Raw genomic sequence first — 23,545 nt, forward strand, 5'->3', positions numbered from 1 at the left:
TCAGGACTGCAGCACCTACAGCTTCTAACCACAAATGCTTGGCCAAGAGAGCAGCTTGATTGATTTTAGCACCCACTGTGCCTCCTGAGCTTGGATGTGCTGAAGCTCTGCTCACCAGCACATCAGTAAGACAGGGTGATGATCAGCTTAATGTGAGTTATTGGGGTGGTGTTCTCTGCCTGGGCAGCTTCTTTGGACACTTTTGCTTCTCTTTTGATCTCTATGGCTCTTTTCTGACTGAAGCATATACATCCCAGATGATCTGGAATATATCTGTGAGCTTCCTTCCCATCTGCCGGGTTCCTCACCTCTGGGAGGCTCTCTGTCAGCTGCTCAGGTATTCAAGTCTGGACAGATGAATTTCAGGCCATGTATAAAAGCTAAACCCACAACTTGCCTCTGCCTTGTGGGGATACAGCTTAGTGGTGCCATAAACAACAGTACACTGTCTTCTTAGCCATCCCCACTACTTCCTTTCTGTTCACTGAGAACAGACCTTCCCTGGACCTCAGGGTTGTCTTCAGCTGAGCCCCTGCCCAGGCATGTCTGTGAACTTCTGAGATTCCTCTTGACTAGCAGTTCTAAAATGCAGAGGCTGCTGCATTCCCTCACTTAGGTCCATCCCTCACCCTTTCCTAATTATTGCAACATTCTCTCTTCTTGCCTCCTGCATTGTTCACATTTATCTACAACACTAACTCACTGTTTTCCGAGTTAACTTTGACCCTATCTTCCCTCTTCACGTGTCATTCTCCTTTGTCCATCCTTTGTCCATTCTTTATTTGTCCATCTCATCTGACATTTGTTTGCTAGGAGGTAAATATTGCCTCTGTCATGTCTAGTAAATAAAGATCGCCAGGGCGCAGGCAGAGGTGCAGAAGTAGGCTGCCTGCACTATTAAATGGTTCAAACAGTCCCGTGCACAGTTGTGGCTTATTAGCAGTCTCCCGGGTAATTCCTGGGACAGTTTGGGAAATAATATAAGAGATGCTGTTAGCCCTGGGCAGTTTGGATATGGCCAGGTTTACCATTCCAGGGTGGATGTTACCAGAGTATGCCAGTTGGTCTCAGGACTAGAGAAGGGGCTCAGGACATCTGTTCAGTGCCTCAGGCTTCTGGAGACCTGAAGTAGTGGTAGTTTTCTACTGCAGAAAACTGAAGTACGTGGCAAGAAGTAATTGAGATGTGTAATAAAATTGTCATTGTAACATGTTTTCTCCTGGGACTCACACTCCCACTGTGTTACTTAATTACTGCTGCTTAATATCCGTGCTCTAAACAAGCTCTTGGTTCCCCTGAGATTAGTTCAGACACCTTTACCAAAGTTTAATGGTCCAGGTGATTATTATAATTTTGTTATCTAGTAATTACTCTGTAAAGTAATTGAGTCTTCAGACTTTAAAAATGTGGAGACATCTGCCTACAAGTCACCTTTTCATGAAGAAAGGAAAGATACTTTTCCAAAAAATTCAACGGTGCTGCATTTGAAATCACACTGTTGTTATAATGTCTTCTCAGACAGCCTCAGATTTGCCTTTTCCATGTACAATTTAATTTGTGTATTTTGCACAGATGCTTCTTTTATTAAATGTTTCTGCACTTAAAGTATTATTATTGAATTAGAATGTTGCCTAGAAAAGAATGACTAGATACCCAAGCCTCCAGAGTGAAAGCTTCAAAAATGTATTAAGATGTAGGAAAGCATCTATTATAAGTGGCAAATTTTGTTACAATGTACTATAATTATGGAGGTCAGCCATTTCTTGGTCTAATTCATCACTAAGTTGTATTAAAAAATTACTTTGCAAACACTGGGAGTGTCAGACACTGCAGGCTGCTGTACAGCAAATACCTTGTGTTTTCCAGAGGCCCTTTGGTTTCAGAGACATGTGAATGATCGGGCAGTTGTCTTCTAGTGGTTAAGATATCCAATCATATACTGCTAAGGACAGAACGCTGGTCTGTGAATCAGGAAACTTGGATTTGATTTCTAAAGCTGTGTCGGCCTGATGGATCACCCTGGGCAGTCATTCCACCTTTCGTGCCTTATTTTCTCTTCTGGAAAACAGGAAGTCTGACCCTGTACCTATTGATGAAAAGCAAAGTATAATAGATGGCCACTATTATTATTACTCATAAAATGTTATCCTGTACTTTTTATATATATATATTTTTTTTTTTTTTTTTTTTTGATAGAGAAGCAATTTCAGGTCTCTTTCACAAAGTACATGTGATACCATAATGAGAGTAGTCAGTTTTTGTCTGTTGCTCACTCTGCTTTAAACAAAGCATGTGACTTTGAAGACACAGCATATGGAATCAATCCTTCCTTAGTATGGTTACGTATATGTATGAACATTTGTAACAATTACTATTTTATTACAGGTTTCAGTTGTGAATACTTTTCCCTTCTCTTTAGTTTTCTACACTAGAAATAGTACGATTATCAAAAGACTACTTGCTGTATTTGCAAAAAAATTATATTTATACTCGCCACAGCATTATTTAAGCCACAGAACTGATGTTAGAAAGTTCTTGGTCACTAAAAAAGATCACTGATATGGAGAGAAATAATGAGATTATTCTGGAAAGTCTGTTGTGTCTGGGATCTCTGTTCATTCCAACCTCCCCTTCCCTCTGAGGCTGCAGAAGATAGAACATGAACTCTCAAGTGTGACCACTGAAGCAAGCTGTGCAAGCAATGTGGCAGGTATCTGCACCTCTTCATCCTCTAGGGTCTGGATCCTCCAGAGGATCTGTCCCAAAAGCTAAAGAGCTGCTCTTTAAGTGGACTTGATCTTCTGCAGTTCTTTCTTGATGACTGACAGATGGGAGTTGAAAGAGAGAAGAGAGAATATATTTTTCATGGCCTGACTCTAACCCATAAGGACTTGGGGGTCAGGAGAGGAATGAATGTCATCTAAAAGTCACAAGTTGGAAGTTGATTTTAGCTTCTAAATGAAATTTTTCTCCCCCACTTAGGACATTTTTCCTTTGTCATCATCTCCTCACCCTAGAAATTTTTTCTTTCTTAACCAGCAGCAAATCCTTAAGGCTTAGGTAATGAAATGATTGATGGAATTTCAGAGAAATGTGAGAAGTGCGGGCACTTTTGTGTTTCCTATGTTTTGCTGTTTTTAAAAGTACTGTAGGTTCTGCACTGCTCTGACAGATACATCTGAGTTTGCCATGGGAAAATGCATGGTCATGTTTTGGCTTTGTGTGATGAGTTACAAGGAGCTGCAAAGCAGATTCTGGTGTGCCTGGGAGCCCTAGTTACCAACCCAGGTACTATTGTGTAGGTGTTGCACAGACATGGCTCTTATTGTCACCTGGTCCTTCCCTGATGGCTGTGAAACATCACATGAAACCTTCCTTTCCGTGTCCCAAACTGAATGCGTAGGTCGGTGAAGCTTATTTGGTACCAGGCAGAGCTGCAGAGAGATCAGCAGTGGTCAGGGACCTGCAATGCCCAACCTGGGCCTTGGGGCTCCATTGTCTGTGTTGCCAGTGCACGTGGTATTTGGATTTGTGTCATGACCGCTTCCTAGAGAGAGAGACAGGAGTTCAAACATGCATCCTTGGGCCTCCTGTCTTCTGCTGGCTGTTCCTCTAAGCAGTTGAGCCTTCAGCATACATGTGTTTTTGGTTGCGTCTCAAATCTCCACTCTGTTCCCTCTGTAGATAGCATGGAAAAAGCCTCTGACTCTCTCAACTAATTGTAAGAGTTACACAGGCAGAGTTGGAGGTGTCTAATTAAATAGCCTAGAGATATTAATTTCTCTGGCCTCATTTCTACAGAGGAAGTCAAACTGATACCTAATTTAGAGCATTAGCCATTTCACTGAAGTCAGTGGGATGATTGCAAACACTCAGATGTCCCTGTGCATCCCTGTCAGGTGACAAGGCAATGTTCAGGCAGGAAATCACAAGTCTTGAATCCTCAGGGCACTCACACAGGTATTTATATCTTTCAATAGTTCCTTTAGACCCAGGGAATGGCTTGTGCTTAAAGTTAGGCATGTGCTTAAATGATCTGCTATCTGTTTTGTTTCCTAAGAGTAGTAGGTTGCAATAATTCAGAACAAAGACCTTTTGAAGTGCATTGAACTCAAAAATTTGAGAAAATTAGGGTATTGTGGTGTTTGAAAGAACAAATAACATGGTAGATAAGGAGAAAAGTCTGTTCCCAGGGAGGTGATCTGAGAAAAGTCTTGGAAACTATTGTTCCAAGACTGGCTGCCTGAGTCTTCCTCCTTGCAAAGGCACCAGATACAAATTGTTGTAGCAGTGACAGAGGAGAATATTCATCTCAGGTGCTGGCTTCAGTGAATTGGAAATTTCCCATTACAGGTTTATACAGATTTAACTCGGTAACTGCACACGAATTATTCACGTGAGAGGATGATTTCAGCTAGAATAAACACCACAGGAAGTTTTGTAACACTGCAAAAAAAATGCTCCAATTGACTAGTTAACAAAACAAACTGGTATGGAATGATATAGTTGAAGCTTCTGTATTTAATTACATCTTTGTGATATCTAGCTACCTAGTCTCTTCGTGTCTTTAACCTTGCTAACATATCTATCAAAAGAAATTGAAGACCATATTGCTTGATCCTTCTAACACAGTTGCCAGTGAAAACAAGACAACCAAGTAGCAGCTTTGAACTCATACTGCTTAAGTCCAAATGAGACTTCCATTGTAGCATATGAGGAATAGAAGGAAGGAAGACTGAAGTGATTTCTTCTTTGGCTAATATTTTTTTTCTAATAGCTTGGGGAAATTCTACAGGGAGGTATATGTTTCCATAGTATAGCAAAGCCATCAGGCAGAACATATTAGAGCAGATGCAACCATTATCAGTGATTCAGAAGGCAGTTTGTGTAAAATAAATTCCGTCTGAGCCTAAAGAAAAGGTTTGGTTCAGTTATTGCAAAGTGAAGGTTATTATTATTATTATTATTATTATTATTATTATTATTATTTTATCTAGGATCTTTTAAGAGCTCAATATACTGTGAGTCACTTTCCCTATTCTGTGTTATTTTCCATTTTCATAGCACCTCCCTTCCTGACTTTAGCAAAGCAAGTTCCTAAGTACTGTGTGGGAAAGGCTGTGCTCCTAATGATAACACTGACATGTTTGCAGAGCTGGGAAGCCTCATGAGAAAACTTGTTATGCAGATCCAGAAGGAACAGATAAGCCTCTACTTCAGTGGGATCAAAAGTGGAGCCATATTCTAAGAAAAGCACTGATATGTGTTTTCAGGAGGAGAGGGTCAGCTGAAATGAATCATGTTGAGGGAGCTCTCTGAGGCTACATCTGCTTAATACCTGCTTCTGCAAAGTACTACCTGTGCTCTTTAGGTAATAATTCAGCACATTAAAGAACTTTGGACTAAATCAGTGGAATTGGTGAAATTATATCTTAAGGTGACTTGTATTTGGTGAATATGTTTGATTAGCAGCTAAGTAATTTCTATTATTTTATCTATCCTCATAATCTCTTATTTCATTACAATATATACATCCTTAAATTATGTTTTAGCAAATATGCCAGACTTCCTGCTTTTTGTGGTAGCCTGCTGGTTTGAGTGGTGACCTTGTTTACAATAGACACCCAGAAATGCTGGCAGGCTTGATGGCAAGATCATTGTGTGCCCTGATTTACTGACATGTTCTGACCATTTGTGCTCATGTCAGCTTTCCATGGGCAGCACATCCAAAACTACATGTGGTCCACAAAGCTTGGCTGCATAATCTTGAGCCAAAGAAAGGATTTTTGAATTCTTGCACTCTTATGCCTCTTTGTAATCCTCACTTTCTACGTATTAATAATAACCATTGGTTATACAGTTAATAGCTGTAAGTATATGAAGGAGGAGAACATCTGTTTGGCTCTGCTTTCTGAGTTTTTATTTATGACTATGTAGAGAGTTGTGATAATTCTATAGAGTTTTCACTGTACTTTTCATAAACAGCAATCTCCTGAGGCTACCAGACATTTTGATGCCAGATCTTATCTGTGAAGACACCTTAACTTTATTTTAATTCCTGTTTCCATGCTGGGTTTCACATTCTAGTGCTTTTAATGAAACAAAGTTTTTACGTACTAATGTGTATTGTACAGTTGTATACAGTAAATTTTTACCTTGTTGTCAAAACCAGAACAGAACATAAAGGAAGAAACTGGAAACTGTCCTTTTAACAGTGTCCAAATAATTCTTCCTCCTGTTAAGGAGTACTTCGTGGGTATCTCATGAAAGGTGCTATGTGACAACAATAGGCAGTATGGTACATGAGAAGCACTTGATACAGGTTTTGAAATTCCTGAGGAATTGTTACAAGCTGATACACACCCAGTTTCCCAAAAGTATTAAAGACAGAGGGGCAGATAATAAGACTGTAATTTTTTCCTAGCAAATTCCATGTTATATACATTTTCAAATATATACTGAAGACTAAGAACAGAATAAACCTAAAGGAGAGGGTCAGAGTGGGGATAGGCATCCACTGTCTTTAGCAGCAGCTGCTGGAGTCCTTTGGCAGGAGAGGATGGCTGAGACAGGGCTGGGGACAGGCACGTAGGTGCTTGGAGAAGGTGGGAGCCCTTGGTTCTGTCTGTCTCTGCATTGGGGGAAAGGGGGAAATTATGGTGATTAAAGATGATAAGGAGGAGCCTAGAGTTTGCATGGTCTTTGTCAGATGCTGCTTTCTGTTATACCCATGATCTTTTCCAGACATAAATATCCTCTACTCTCTGAACATTGCAGCTGCCTTCCTTTGGGCAGCACCCTCTCTGGTCCCAGTGTTTTCCTGACAGCCTGTTTTTTCTGATGATGTATTTCATAGTATTGTATACTATTGTATCTTCCTATCCACCAACAGACTCTGGTCTGCTGGTTTCACATTGGACAGAGCCTAAAATTGGACAGAGCCTAAAATGAGCTGCAGGATGACTTAAATCAAAGGAAGCTTTCCTGAGGCTCAGGAAGGTATATTTGGAGGCTGGTGCTAATGGAGCTAGTAGTATTTTTGAAATAATTGAGAGGGTACTCACACAGAAAAAAATATCTACTGCTGCCTTACAGCCAAAGACGTTCAGTCTGTCAAGAAGACATTCAGTATAGAAACATATCTTGCCCTGTGAAACCTATACAGTTATTTTCATAAATGTATTAATTTATCATAATGATAACACAACACATTGAGAAAATGACAGTGCACATGCATTTGTATGGCTAATTTTACTTGGTGGCATGTTTAAGGGGAGTAGTTGAAGTATACAGCCCAGTCAGCAGAAGATCAGAGGTATTGGTATGAATCAATAATTTTCAGAATGTAAAGCAATCAGATTGCATTTTACTACTAATGAAAGGTCCCTAGACATGGTCAAGAGAGTAATAGAAATGTAAATTCAAATGCAGGGTAATTTTAAAACTTGTTGTGTAGTTCTTGTATTGTCCTCATTTTATTGCTGTGTTCTATACTTGTCTGTCTTTTTAGCAGTTTGATTCATCATTATTCTACACCCACTGTAATCTAAATAAATACAAAATAGATCTAAAATAGTGAATTTGTGCAAAAGTTCCTTTTTTTTTTTTTTTTTTTTCTGTCAGAAAAGCTAGCAATAACTGTAAGAATGTTCATCAATTTTGTACCTTCTTTTGTAATTTGAAATGTCATCCAAAACTCTTATTTATTTTCAGAAATGTGAGGGATTTGGAGAAAATTTCTGTTGTTTTCTTCTGTCGAATGTAAGAATTTAAAAAATGAAGCAGAAAAAAGTTAACTATTACAACTGTCTTAACTACCTGGCAATGTATGTAAATTTATTTAAAATAGATATGATCTAGAAATAATTAAAATGTAGAAGTACCTTGAGCAATTTCATAAAACATAACATTTGTTGAGACAACGAGTTCTTTAAAGTAACACATTTGCATTACTTTAGGTAGGAAATGACTGTGAGTAAAAATTTGCGGCAGAGGAATTTAAAAGTCTTGAACCATAAATGTTGTTTAATACATGATGATTACATTTTACTGCAACACCTCCAGCTGAACAAACAGGACTATTAAATCCACACGTAATCTGAAGACGTTCAAGACTGTAAATAACAGTGCCTAAATAAAGAATGTTGGTATTACTATGCATCTGCATAACTTGAACTCTAGGATGAGAACAAACTGAAATTCTCCTTCCAAATTTCATCTGTTAAAGCTAGATTTATCAAAGGGTCAGTGTTATGAAAAGATGAGTCTGATCTAGAAAGCTAAGTTTTTAGTTAACATGTTAATAAGAAACATAAGGTGTTTTGAAATAATAGCAAATTTCCTTCTGTCTTAGTCCGAAAACTGGTATGTTGTCCTCAGTTTTTGTTCTCACAGAAGGTGAATCACCTGTTTCAGGAAGAAGTGATTATTTGTTAGCGACTGTGCATGTTCCTTGACATAGAGCTAGGTGTTTCATGTTAATTTAAATACATTTATCAATGAAGGTATCATCTATACTGCTTCTACCTGTGAGAATGAAGTGGAAAAAACTTTTACTTTTCAAGCTCAATAAGGCACCATGGGGAGTGTCAGAAACTTCCTGTAATTTCACATATTTCCCCAGTGGCCAGGATTTACTGACCCTGGTGAAAAGAGAGATCCAGAAACCATGACAACAACATGTCATGACAATGAACTAACATGACACCGAGTTATCTGTATCAAATGGGAGGTGATTAAGAGATGATAATGGATTATAATAGAAATTAAAACAGAACAAAAATTCCAATTACTTCTTAACTAGTCAAGACTAACCCGGAGAAACTGATGCTTTCAAATGCAGCTTGGAGTTTGGGGACTGACTGATTTTCGAGGACCTTCTGTTTTGTTTTGTAGCACTCTCACTGATGAAGAACACAATTCATCTTTGTCAGTGCCAAAATCTGTCAGCCTCTGCAATGATCAGGCTGTGCTCACTGCAAACTTGACAGAGTCACCTGCACCTGCAAAGCTGGTAAAGTCCTAAGATAAACAGTAGTCTTCCCATGAAATTACACATGCTGTAAGAGAGGTGCCCTCAGATGTACAGTCTTCCCTCTGTTTCTGCTCACCAAAGAGGAAACGACTGGTATGTGCAGAGGCAAAATAACAAATTCCTTAAAATTGCCTGGAAAAAAAGTAGAAATGTACTCTAAAAATATGGTTGATGGAAGTGAATGAGCTCTTTATCTCAGAGGCTCAATTCTTCTAGCATGATGTTTGTACGAGTTCTTCTGTATGAAATTAAATGCCTGTCTTGCATTGTTTTTTCGTTGTACTTCTTTAAGATGACAAATGGGAAAAATAAAGGGAAATTTTGAAATCTGTTAATCTTTAAATATTTAGTAGGGTTCCACTCCCCGTAAGTGGGGACATATGTAACTCTATGTAATGCATATATAATTCAATATGTAATTCAACGTAATTAAATGTCCAAATATAGGTAGGAAGGAAGTAAAAATTGTTACTCTATCTTTTTATCTTTTAAAAATAAAGATGGAAGCTTCTACTGTGAGAAAATAAGAAAGTCTGGTTTGTTTCAACCTAGATCCAAAGACTTTGAATTGGTTAGTTAATTGGAAACTCTTAACATCGAATGGTATTTCCTAGCAATTCCCAGGGTGTTATTTGGGAATGCACTCTTCCCTGTGAGCTGAACTCCCCAGAGGACTATACAGCTGAAGAATTCCCCTCTGACCAATGTTGTGTTATGTGCTCTGAGATGAGCATAATTATGGGGAGAGAGTTTGATGAGGTGTCTTGCACTTCAACTCCCTTAAAGCATTGCAATCTAACACACTTAAAATGAAATGTTGTGCATCAGCCCTGGACTGAACTAGGAGCTTTCTTTTGCTCAGCACTTTTGCAGTTAAACATTTCAGCATACCTGAACCAAAAGTACTGGAGTCTTTTACTGTGTGAAAACATTTGGTAGTCTAAATTTTGTCTAGGCAAAGAGCAAGTGTTGAAATACACATCTTTTTCTAGGATGGAAATTTGAAACTTAGTTTAATGTTATGTTGGGAGGGAATTCTTTTTGGGATATAGTCTGAGCTACTAGTGATCCTCCAAAGTGAGTAAAATGCCTGCTGCAGCATGTCTGTATTTGTAATTCTCACTGTTGTGTGGGGCAAAGGAGGGAAGTACTATTCAACATTATAAAACTATGTTTCTCAGGAAAAGGCATAGCTGGCACATTGATGTGGCTAAATGCGGCATTTCTTGAAGTCCATATGTGGAAGGGCAAAAGTCAAGGTTTTAGGATCAACTGTTAGGCTGATGTTGAATATTCCCTGCAGTATGCAGGACTTCCCTCAGACTTGTCCTTTTGGGAAACCCTGAAACCATAAAGTAATTTCAGAAATGTAAAAAACTGAATCAGCATCAGCATTAAAAACTGATCTCAAGGATATCAGATTCCTGTAGACTACAGTCAGTACTAAGCTGTGCACTTGCCTCGTTAGAAGACTATAGGAAGACCATTTAATTATGTTTTGTGCAACCATGTAGTGCAATGGACATGCACTCAGTCCAGGTCACTAAATGTTGAAACTAGCAGAGCTACCCCAATGACTGCTAAATATTAATAGAATCCCAGGCACTAGAGCAACTGAGATTATGGCAAGCAATTTATTGCCTTTATAAACTGGAACAATTATATTTTAAAGTGTCAAGAAAAGTACCCTTGTTAAAATTGTCCTCAGGAATACCACTATTTATTTCAGTAACTTGATATGTGATCCATACAAGCAAGAAGGAAAGTTCTGATTTATACATGTTGAAAACAAACTGTCTTCATAAAATTATGCTTTTTACTGCATATCTAGCTGGTTCCAATGTGTTGGTAGATGCCAGCTACTCTGATCTCAAATGATGTAAGTGAGCATAAGGCCATTGATTTCAATGAAGTTTAGTAATTTGGTCCCAGATAGTCCATAATCAGAGAAAAATGATACTGACTTGTAGAATTATTTTCTTTCATATCTCCTCCATTGCTCTTCTTTGTTGGATTTATGAGTAACTGACTCATAAACCAGACTGAATTAAATGTAATTACTAAGTACTACCTTTGCATCTGTATCTCAGAGATTGTTTTAATGAATTATTCTGCTATTTTTCAGTGTAAGTCTAACAGATGCATAATCATCTGTGAACTTCCTTGTTTCTTCCCACTCATGAACAAATGGATTTGAGAGCATTGTGTTGTAATAAGTGGGCCCTAAACCTCCAAATTCTCCACTGAAAGGCATGGGCAACTGGGTACATTGTTCACCCAGAAAATTATTGGAACTTGCTATAACTGACTTAGAGACAACTGCCCAAAAGAGCAGGAGGAATAATTCTGCTTCAGTAAATATCAATTTAGAATGCAGTAACTACTATTTACTTGGGATAGTGACTTTTTTTTTCCCTCTTTCAATACAAAAATGTTTCAGTCAGAAGTTGAATCTTGGATACATGCTGAAGCAATTTTTTTATGATCTGTTCACTGTAAAAAAAAAAAAAAAGTGTAACTAAAAAAAGATTGGACACCATAAATCTCTGCAAAGCATTTTTTTCATGAGCTTTATATTCAGTCATTCAGTATTTGAAAAGTTTTGGAATAGTCTTGATGTTAACATATTTAGTTTAAAATATGCCACAAGGCAGACCTGCTTTCATTTCACACAGGAAAAATATTCCATAGATTCAGAGAGTTTCCATAGATTTAGAGAGTTTAATATCAGGTAGATTTACCCAAATATTCAACCTATATGGACTTTATCCAAGTTTCATCCCAATTATTTAGATTATAGTTGTCATTATTGCAAGTTCAAATATTCAATAGTAAGTCAAATTTTAAAACAAAAATGGAAATAAGACATATAACTGAATTCAAAAATATGGGGTGCTGATAATGTACTACTTTTTTTTCTTTTCTTTTTTTTTTTTTTTTTTTAATAGTTGTGTCTTAGATATTCAAGCAGTCAAAATCAGCTTCTTACAGGTTTTTGCCCTGTTTGGTACCATGGTAGCTTGTCATACTGTATGTGGTAGAGTGTTACCTGTCCTACCTTGTGAGCTGAGCTGCACTTGCAAGCCTTTACAGAACTTGTATCCTAGTATAAAAGCTGGGCTATGTTTAATTTATAGTATCAGTTGGACTGGTCAAGAATAGTTTACCATATCACCGTCTTTAAGCCAACAAGCTTTGTAAAATTATATTGTTAATATCTGTGGCAAACAAAAGGTTGCATGGCATTTATTTAATGGATGAGCTGTTCAGGAGAAACAGCTCTCTTTGGGTAAACAGCCTGGCCTGTATTAGTTTCACAGCTTTACCATAATTACATTAATGGCTATAATACAACACCGGGCAAAGCAAGTCAAAACTAAAATTGCATCAAAAGACAACATTTAAACTAGAAGGCAGTTTTTGTACTAGAAGTTATTGTTATTTTCATTTTCTCTGACTAAATAATTCTTTTGTCATAGTCAGTTACGTATAAAAATAGCCTAATGGAGTAAACTCTATCAATTGTGGAAGCTGCAAAAATATTATTCCTAGGCGATAAATAATTTCCAGAGAATGCACCAAGACAAGATCATTCACAGTTGTACAAATTTACATATTTGGTTAAAAGGGTGTTTTGTAGTAGAAGTTCACTGTAGTTTTGCTCTTTTAAAAGAACATTTTTACAAAGCTAGACTCATTTAGGTTTTAAAAATTGTGGAAGAGAAAATAGTGACAGAACTAAAAAACTGATAAATATTGGACTACTTAATAACACAATGAAGACAGCTTACGTTCATATTTTTATTGATTCTTCTACTCATTTTTCTGTTAATCTGATAAGTGTTTTCCATCTGATAAAGCTGCTATCACAATTTGTTGCAACAGCGCACGCCAGAAACAAGCAGCAAAAAGTGAAGCAAACTCAAACCTACTATCTCCAACTTGCTGAAGATGTGCAAAGTTACTGAAAAAAAGAGAGAAGCTTTGTTTTGTTCTCTCTTTTTCTACTGGTGAGAAGAAAATGAAAAAACCTTTACATTCATATTATATGTCAGAAACTCAAGGAAGATTTGGGAAAGTTGTAAAAGGTAAGTGATAGAATATAGTTTGGAATAAATGTGGCATATTCAAGGATTGTGATCATGCAGATATGATAAAAAATGCTCCCTCACTTTCCAGATGGGTTAAACAACTACATTTCACTGAACGATGGTTACTATTCACATAAGTGAGGAAGAACAGCCTAGACCTGTCTTACAGTTAGGGTAACATGGTAACGTTTCTTTCATATGCAAGTCTATGAAAACACATCAGGATCAAAATAACTTTCAATTAAACAGATGCCAGTGCATTTCTTGAAGATTGTATGATGTCTGGATTATTTTTTTTTACTGACAGATTAATGATGAAAATCCATACTGATATCAGGAGCTGAGGGAAGCAGCTCTACTTTAGAGTCAATCAACTGTATATCAGTTCATACTTGGACTGCCTCTATTAAAAGCCTTTCTTTTGCAGTGTTTTAAGAATAAAAAAGAGGTCACACAAAACATAAATGATAACATGCATAGGTATTGTAGATATAGATTTTGTATATTGAATAATGTTTACACAAAGGCTGACCCAACACATTTAGTAGCTTTGGTGAAAGGATGTGAAGAACAGTTTCCCCTTCTATGGCTTGTTATTTTTTTCTGTCAGTATTTTTTTTTCATACACATGGAATGATGAGTTTATCTATAATGCTTAATAAAAGTAAAGTTCTCCAAACAGCTTGTTTTCTGGGGATGTCATATGATGGATCAAGTTACCACTAAACAACACCCTCTTCATGATGCAAGACTATGCAGAAGCTGAGTTGTTGACTCAGTAAGAGATTTTTTTTCATTTGTTTTTGTCAGAGTAATGACTGAGGTATAATCCATCACTAAGTGTCACTATTGAATGTTGAATGTAGAAGGGTGTTAACTGGGGTACAGTCAAAAGCCCCCTTGAGTAAGAAGTGTCTGGTAATTATGTGGTGAAGCGTGTCCATTAATTTATCTGGCTTGGGATTCAATCTCTGTGAGCAGAAACTATACTGCAACACTCCACAATTAATTACAAGTATGCCTGGGGTAATTATCATCTTTACGTTAAGACTTTTGTTTACTCTCTGCAAATTAAAATTCTTGCATAGGCCTTATTTTCATCCTCTTTATGAGTATCCCATCCCACCTGGCACTTCTGACCTGTGTATATCAGGAAAGTAAAGAAGCAAGTATTTGTGAAGGTGACCAGTGCTCTGGGTTGCCTTTCTGGTGCAACTGCAGACAATCTTTGCATGATGACCAACAGGAAGGATGATCAAGGAAATCTTTGCACACACCAAATCCAGGCAGATTTGAGCAAACATTACCATCTCTGGTAGTAGAGATGGTAATCAGGCAGATTACCATCTCTGGTCTTTTTGGTAACAGACCCACCATGAAAGACAAAGCATGATGCATATCTTACTAAGACACAGGAAGACTGGGATGTGAAACTTGTTAAGTCAGTAAATTGAAACTTGAATAGATGACTGGGAGAAAACACTGGATACATATTATTAAAGGACAGAAACTTACAAAGGGTATTTGATCAAATGTAAATGATTCTAAAACCAGGTCACTGGATTAAGGTTGACAGGGATAAAAAAATTTCCCTGCTTGAAAGACTGAAAAATTTTTGTCCAACAATGTGTCTGATATTGGGGAAGATGTGTATCAGACACAGTTTTAAAATAATGTTATTCTTCAGAGAAAACAAACATATTTCCTTACTCTTGCATTAGTAATTGATTTAATTCATGTTTTAAGTTTCTTTTTTAACTTCTGCTTGATTTTCACAGTAATATTAATTGTGAAAATCCTTCCTCTATAGATTTGCAGTTGGTGTAACAGAGGTGTGATCTGAAAAGACTCTTGGAATGCAGAACATGCCACTCTCATCCTCTGTGAACATGCTGGTGGTCTCCAGAGAGGATAAATGAGAAAAAAAGTAGCTGCTTCCACTTGCTGCTCATGGAGACCAGATGGCCAGATGTCTCAGCCACGGTTTCCAGTGGACAGTTAATCTGAGGCAGTGACATGCTGGCTACATGTGGCTAGGATTTAATAGCCTCGTTTCTGTAGGGAAAAAGGATCTGTGACCCTATCTCTTCTGTGCATGACAGGGTCTAGTAGAGGAAGAGCTATGGCTGAGCACTGATGTGCTTTGGTAACCTAAGCACAAAATGGAAAAAAAAAAAAAAATGGCAGTGACTTACAGAAACTCTGTGAAGGCATGTCCATGGGATCAAGAGACCCCTGAGCTAAGAGAAACCTCTTGCCTGCTGCAAACCATGGCTGTGCTGCTTCCCAGCTGTTTAAGTTCAAAGAGTGTGTGTCCTCACACTTAGCTCATGGGTTTATAAGCAGAAACATAAACACTGCAAGTGAATATATCATTGTTTTATTTTTTAGTTGTGCTTGTCCTTCTTCACAACTTATGTCTTTTCTGTACAAAGCCAGGGTGGATCCTGCTGCTCCATGGACAAGCTGTTGTATGGCTGGCAGCACAAACCACCCTGGGTCGTGCTGGTAAAAAAAATTTCTGTCTGGTTCTCCCCGGTTATCCTGGCAGGCTGCATGTTTGTCTGTTTCAATAAGTTTAAGATCTTTAAATATTTACTTGGCTCTTTGTTTTCCTATTAGAAAATTGTGAGACAAGTTTGTTTCTAACATCTGCCAGGACCTCTTCAGCTTGTGAGGTTACATTTCCCTAAATTCCTAAGCACAGTCTTTACAGAGACGGATGAGGAAGAGGTCACACTGCTGTAAGGCTGCACCAGAACCTCAGGTCAAAAACCACCATGTTGATATTGAAGCTACAGGGTCATCCCAAGATTATATTTTCAAAGTGGTTCTGAGGAGTTACACTCTCAAATGCCATTAAGAATAAGCAGTCCTGTTAAACATCTATCTTTCTGTGGTTATTTTGGAAATGGTAGTGTTGCTAAGCAGGAAAGGGAGCTGGCTTCTTCCTGCAGGAAGGACAGGGCCAGTTGGGGGCTAATGGGATGAGAAGGAAGACAATGGGCAGCACAATCACAGCTGAAATCCTGCCCCTAAAAGAAGGGTGCTGCTTCTGGGAAAGAGATATGGTGTCATGAGCCGCCAGGAAGAGGAGGAGCCCAGCAACAGCTGAGAAGAAAGGGTGGGGATGATGACAAAGTGGGATGGTAACTGACACCATAGTAAAGTGACAGAGGTGTCGAAAATGAATGGTGAACAAGTGGAGCACATGAATGAAGTTGGATGCTTCCTGGGCAGAGAAAACATCGGATGATCTATCCTGTTTGAGCAGTATTAGACTAGATGTCAGTCTTTACTGCAAAATGTCTGAAGACAACAGATTGACAACAAATTAATGCTAGTTTTAATCTGTGCACTTAGAAGATTGTAAATATATGTATAAGTTAAATATGCATATATCTGTTTAACAGATGTTTATGCTTCAGCAGTACAGTCAAGTTATTGAAAGCTTGATCTCCTTGACCTCACTAACTGAAAAATGCTTAAGCTATGATTCTGAGTCTTTGTTCATTATATTAATGTCAAATGCTTCTTCAGTAATCACACAGCTATATGGGAAATGCGGGAGACATATGAGGTTCAATGAATCCTGTGAAGAAAAGAAAATATTTTTTTCTGGTGCAGAGGTGTTCAAAGAATAAAAAGTACCACAGCACAAGCAAAATGATTATGTTTTGAATTTACAACTGGGTTAGTCTTGGCAAATAGAAAATAATACCTTACTGAGAGCAGACCAAGCACTGGGATCAGATTAATCTCTATGGTCTGGCTCTGAGTATATACAGCTGGTTTGTGTTGTCGAAGTTACAAGAGAAACTGGGCCAGCATGTGTTTTTTTATTATTATTACTATTTTTAAAGGTAAAATTAAAAAAACCACCCCATTGTCAAACATTGTTGGGATTCTAGAGGACTTTCTGCGAGAGAATAGACGTATGAGCAATCCTGCATGAGAACACGACTGATAAGAGCCTCAGCCTGAGCAAGAATGTGATAAGGATGTGACCCTGAATGAGGGGGGAGAAACTTGATGAGACAAACAACCCCCGGAAGGGGTTGGGATGGAAGAGGAAGTTACACAAGGCAGGAAGCCTGGCAAGGCTGATGGGGCACTTTTTATCCAGTCATAAGAAGGTTTAAAGTGCAGGCTAAATTAACTGTCCAATCTTGAGGATTTGTACTGCATGTTACTCACGTGTGCGGGAGAACATTATAAAAGGGCTTTCTTAGTTGTAATAAATGGGCATTGCTTGATCACATTGGTTGTGTGCATGCTCAGCTCTCCCACAAGTGGCGTCCCTGGGTGGGGCCCTCAAGATTGGCACAAAGTCTTCACTAAGGAGGACTTGTCAGAGTGCAATCTGAGGGGGAGAAAGCTGGTCGAGAAGTACAGGCACTGCCCCGGTGTCTGGAGGTGAGAATCAGTGTGCTGTAACTTTAAAAGGGAGAGATAGAAGGAAAGATCCTCGAAAAGCAGCATCGGGAAGGAATGGGGTCAACACTTGCCAAGGACAAACAGGCAGTGGTGAAACTCCTCCAGTATATCCTTGCAATGAGAGGGATAAAATATGCTAAGTCTACTCTGGGAGGTTTATTAAGATGGAGCCATGAAAAGGGACTTATAACGACTGTAGGCCTCACGTTTGATATATCTACCTGGGAATCTATAGGGAAACAGCTTTGGGATTCGATCAGTGATGGAGAAAAGTCAGCAAAAGAAGTGAGGAACTATAGCACACTCTGGAAACAAATCTGAGAGACTTTGCAATAGCTGAGCAGTGAGCGTTCAGCTGCTGTTTCTGCCTTTGCAGCAATCAGAGCGGCATTTACTTCTGACAATCCGCCTCCAATGCCTGCGCCCCTAGTGGCTCCCGTCACGTTAGCTCAGGAAAAAAACCTGTTTACTCTGTCGATCACGCTGCCAGGTCTGCGGCAGGCAGCAGGGGCTAAACCGAAAGCTGCACGGGCGGGAGCTGAGAACATCGGAAGTGCACCTGATGCCATCAGGAAGGAGAATGAGGCAGCATCAGAAGAGTCCACGGGGTCTGACAGTGGGCAGAGCGCAGAGTCCGGCAGTGGACAGAGTGCAGAGTCCAACAGTGGGTGAAACACAGACAAGAACGCAAGCGGCGGTGATGTATCTCCACCTTTGCCTTCTTTGCAAGGCAACACTACGGGAGAGCAAACCCCTCCCTCACAACCGGGCATTTCAAACACAGAAATCTTACTCCAGCAGCTTGTAGACAAGCTTGAAAAATTGACTGTAACACAGAAAGAAAAGATGGGCCACAAATCGTATACCTTTTCATCAGGTGCACAACAGCAGCTGTCTGCTCCTGAACCCCACCTTGAATATTCAGTTCCAGTACCTGCCACCCATCCCTTCCTGTCATCATCACAGGCAGTGGCTGTGCCTTCATCATCTCACACTGCAACCTCACATCTTTTCTCTTCACAGATGCGGAGTGCCTCTGTGGCCACGCATCAATGGAAGGGGGTTATTAGAGGTGCTATTGTGGAAGGGTGTTTTATTCCTGAGAATGTACAAGCATTTCCTGTTTATATTAATAGTGCTTCTGGTACTAATGCGTGGGATCCTTTAGATTGGAAATTGCTTGAAAAGGCTAGAGCTTCAGTAATGCAAAATGGTCTTAACCATCAATTAACAAAGCAAATCATTAATTATATTTTTTTTGTCAGCACTGTTAATTCCAAAAGATATTGATCAAATAGCAGCAGTTATATTAACTCCATCTCAAAAGATTCTGTTTGACAGTGCTTGGACTAAATTAGCTAATAATGAGGAAGCTCAGCCATGACCACAAGGCGATCCACTTCATCTCGTTCAGGCACAAATGTTGTTAGGTACAGGACTCTTTGCAGCAGTAGATGGCAAGTAAATCTTTCTGATGCAGTGTTACGACTATCACAGTCAATAACTTCTCAAGCCCTGCTGTCTGTACCTAATACAGAAGGAAAGTGGCAAGATAAATTTGTAACAGCAAAACAAGGTCTTAATGAGCCTTTTTCCAAATTTGTAGACTGCCTTTATGACTCCCTGGAACAGCAACCTGTCTTGACCATAGAAATGAAAGAAAACACGTTTAAATTAATGACCTTTGAGAATGCCAACCCAACTACCAAGCGATTGTTAGCTACCCTCCCCCAAGGAGCGTCTGTAGCTGACATTATTGAATTAACAAACAGAGGAATGCAACAAGGTAATGTTGCAGCTTATGCAGCTGTTGTGTGTGAGGTGGTTGCACCATTTTTCCACGTTAAAAAGGGGTGCGAAATAAGGGGAAAGAAGTGTTATAACTGTGGCAAGGGAGGTCATCTTCAAGCACAATGCAAAAGTCTAAAGGCTCAAAAATGGTGTAGTAATTGTAAAAGATTACTCACCACATCCATGAGTGCAGAACACGTTCGGGAAACATGAAAAAGAGCGCAGATCCCTCTCGCGCTCAGACACAAATAAGGGGTGTATGGCAAGCTCAAAATCAGGGACAGGAGATCGTTTCCTGTCCATTCACACCTCTGCCACAACAGGGAGTGCTGGAGTGGACGTGGAAACAGCAGTAGACGTTACAATACAAGATCAGAAGGTCCACTTAGTGGATAGTAATGTGGAAGGACCGTTAGGATTTGGATTAAGTGCTTTTATAATAGGGAGATCATTGGCGACTCGCCAAGGCATTCAAGTATTATTGGGTATAATTAATGCGGATTATATTGGTGTTATAAAAATAATGGTTCAAACCCTAACCCCACCTGTGTTTATTCCCAAAGGCAGCAGAATTGCTCAGCTTGTGCCATTTAAAGCGTGTGTTCGGAGTGTAGGGGAAGTTAATTGAGGGACTGGTGGATTTGGATCAACCGGACAACTGCAAGTACATCTGTCTCTTGAGATACACAAAGGAAAACCAGAATGTGAAATGGTTATTCAGTCTCCTGACGGGGATTGCAAAAAATTAAAAATGTTAGTAGATACAGGGGCCGACATTACCATTATATCAGCCCAACAATGGCTTGCCTCATGGCCTACCATTGAGGCAGCCATGGGAGTGTTTGGCATTGGGGTATCCCAAGCCACCAGAATTAGCAAAGATCCTATTGTAATTAAATTTCGTGATGAGGCTCGTTACCATAAAGCCTTATGTGATGCAAGTTCCTATCACATTACTTGGACGAGATGTCTTAAGCCAAGTTAGAACAACATTGGTTACACAACCTTTTCAGTGATGGCCATTGATGAGCAGGCTATCCTCAAACTTAAATGGAAAACAGAAACACCTGTGTGGATAGATCAGTGGCCATTGAAACGAGAGAGGCTGCAAATTATCCATCAGTTGGTTGAAGAGCAATTGCAAGCAGTACATATCATCCCATCACAGAGTGCTTGGAATACTCCAATTTTTGTTGTTCCTACACAATTTACGTGGGGTCAACGCAGTAATGGAATCTATGGGATATTTGCAGCCAGGATTACCATCTCCTTCCATGATACCAGAATCTTGGTCAGTGTTAATCATTGATTTAAAAGATTGTTTTTTCACCATTCCACTTCATGAGGATGATGGGGAAAAGTTTGCATTCTCTGTCCCATCTATAAATAAGGCTGAGCCAGCAAAACGGTACCATTGGGTAGTGTTACCTCAAGGTATGAAAAATTCTCCTACTATGTGTCAGATCTTTGTTGCCTGGGCACTAGAGCCAGTCAGAAAAATGTTTCCTCAATTAATTATTTACCGTTGCATGGATGATATCTTAATAGTTGGGGAACACATGCTATCAGAAACTATATTAGGTCATTTGCAAAAGGAACTGTCCAACAGAGGTTTGAAAATAGCTCCTGAAAAGGTACAGTGTACCTCCCCTTGGAAGTAGTCAGGGTGGACAATCACCAATGCCACTATTCGTCCACAGAAATTAAAAATTAATACAGAGGTCCACACATTGAATGATGTCCAAAAACTAATTGGAGATATCCAATGGGTTAGGAAGTTACGTGGTATTACCAATGATGATATAAAACCATTCATGTCACTGTTGAACACTACTGTTCAAGCTAATAGCAAAAAAACCTTGACGCAGGAACATGAAATTGCCTTGCAAAAAATTAGAGATAAAATAGGATCATGTCATGCACAACGAATATGACTGGAACTCCCAGTGCAATTGATGATTATCAATAGCAGAGGAAATAGACAATATCCATTGGCCATCATTATGCAATATGACTCAGAACAGAAACAACTTCTATGAATTTTAGAGTGGGTTTTTACTGCGCATACCCCAAAGAAAACCATAACTACAGAAGCAGAGTTGCTATCACAATTAATCATGAAAGGCAGACATTGAATTATTGGAATTACAGGTACTGATCCTCAAACTATTATTATTCCATTAATACAGGATTATTTAGACTGGTTGCTCAGACATTCTGAGGCACTACAAGTTGCTCTTGAAGACTATACTGGTCAGCTGTCTAATGTTTACCCAACACATTGATTACTACCATTGTTAATGAACCAAGTAATTGAAAATTTTCCAATGCAATCAGAAGTGCCAGTTCAAGGGTGAACAGTTTTTACATATGCAGGGAAAAAAATCGAAGCAAGCTGCATGCACCTGGTTAGAAGGAAATGAATGGAAATGTCACCTCATTCAAGGTCAAAGAGAAGATTCCTTACAGACTTTAGAACTCCAAGCAGTTTTGTGGGCATTTCTGTCCGAGCCACATTTAGGATTAAATGTAGTGTCTGATTCACTCTATGTAGTAGGAGTAATAAGAAGGATTGAACGGGGACAAATAAAAGAAGTAAAAAATGAACACTTAGGAAAACTGTTGCAACAACTGGCTCACACTCTGGACGAGAGAAGTGTTGTCTACTTTATTACTCACATCAGAAGTCACCAAGGAGGGACTAGGATATGGGAATGAATTAGCTGATCCATTAGTTGCTCCAGCCTGGTCTGGACCTCCTCCAAACTTGTTTGCACAAGCTAGAGAATCTCACAATTTTTTGCATCAGTCAGCAAAAATGTTGCATAAACAATTTAAAATTCCTTTTGCAGATGCAAAGGGAATTGTTGCCTCTTGCCCGTCCTGTCAAAAAATAGGATTTGGCCTGGGAACAGGAGTCAACCCACGGGGCCTATCCCCTCTACAATTGTGGCAAATGAATGTTACTCACATAGCAGAATTCGATAGACAAAAATATGTGCATGTTATTAATACCTTCTCCATGGCCATCTGGGCTACAGCCCAAACTGGAGAGACAGCTAAACATGTTGAAAAACATTTATATAGTTCTTTTGCAGTACTTGGGGTGCCAAGAAAGATCAAAACAGATAATGATCCAGCATATATTTCTGGACGCTTCCAAAGTTTCTGTATCTTGTGGGGAATCAAACACCATACAGGAATTCCACAATCTCCCACTGGACAAGCAATCATTGAATGAGCTCATCAAACTCTGAAGCAAATGCTTCAAAAACAAAAAGAGGAAACCACAAGTATGATGCCAGCTGAATGATTAAGCGAAGTTTTATGTTTTGAAGTTCTTGAGGCTTACAGAAGAATGTTGAGAACCACCAATGATGATTTACAGTTCAGCAAAAAAAGGTGATGCTGAGCGATCTATGGGTATACAGCAACCGTTAGTTATGTTCAAAAATTTAAATACTGAGCAATGGGAAGGACCTGTTAAAGTGCAATTAACCGGCAGAGGTTATATATGTTTGCTTACAGATCATGGCTTGCAGTGGGTTCCATCTCGCTGAGTGTGGCCTTGGAGAGAAAATTAAGCTCACAATCCTAAAACTTGCGATGGTTCTGACAGTGCTTAATGCTCATCCAGTAGGAGTAGTGTCTCCTCGACCAAATATATGGGTAATGATAGCTAATGAGATGGGCCAAGAATCCTTTTGCCTTTCGATGGCTACTCCTTCAAACCCATTCCGAACATGTCTATTGGGAATTCCATACTTTGACCCATAAGAGTTTATTGGACTGGTGTCAAATGATAGTTGGGCAAAGATGACCTTTTCACAGGTCAATGCCACTGCCCAAGCTACTCATCCTGGCATTAACACCACAGCCTTTTGGCAAGGTCAGCTCGTTATGAGTCTTAACAAAACCATGACTGAACCACAAGAGTTAGATTTGTTTGGCTCTATGTTACCCAGCTTTGGTGCAGTAATGTTTAAAGGGAGTGGGAAAATAGCTGCCTTATTAGTTAATTCTAATGTACCCCTGACTGTCAGCCAAACAGTGTCACCAAGCAACACTTCATATACTGGGAACCAACCTGGCGATTACTATCCCCCAAAATGTCAGTATTCCAATATTTGGTTCAATAACACAGTGGGATTACGTTTACCCGACCACACTTTCTTGATCTGTGGGGACAGAG

The 23,545-nt window shown here is 39.1% G+C and overlaps 1 protein-coding gene across 1 annotated transcript; it reads left to right on the forward strand.

The window, feature by feature from the left end:
• Positions 1–19,612: 19,612 nt before the first annotated feature.
• LOC141957609 (deoxyuridine 5'-triphosphate nucleotidohydrolase-like) lies at positions 19,613–19,981 on the forward strand. Its single transcript, XM_074899388.1, has one exon. It carries the CDS (start codon positions 19,613–19,615, stop codon positions 19,979–19,981), a length of 369 nt encoding a protein of 122 aa, XP_074755489.1.
• Positions 19,982–23,545: the final 3,564 nt, after the last annotated feature.

This window comes from Athene noctua, chromosome 1 (genome assembly GCF_965140245.1).
Source record: "Athene noctua chromosome 1, bAthNoc1.hap1.1, whole genome shotgun sequence".
In the NCBI taxonomy this organism is placed as follows: Eukaryota; Metazoa; Chordata; class Aves; order Strigiformes; family Strigidae; genus Athene; species Athene noctua.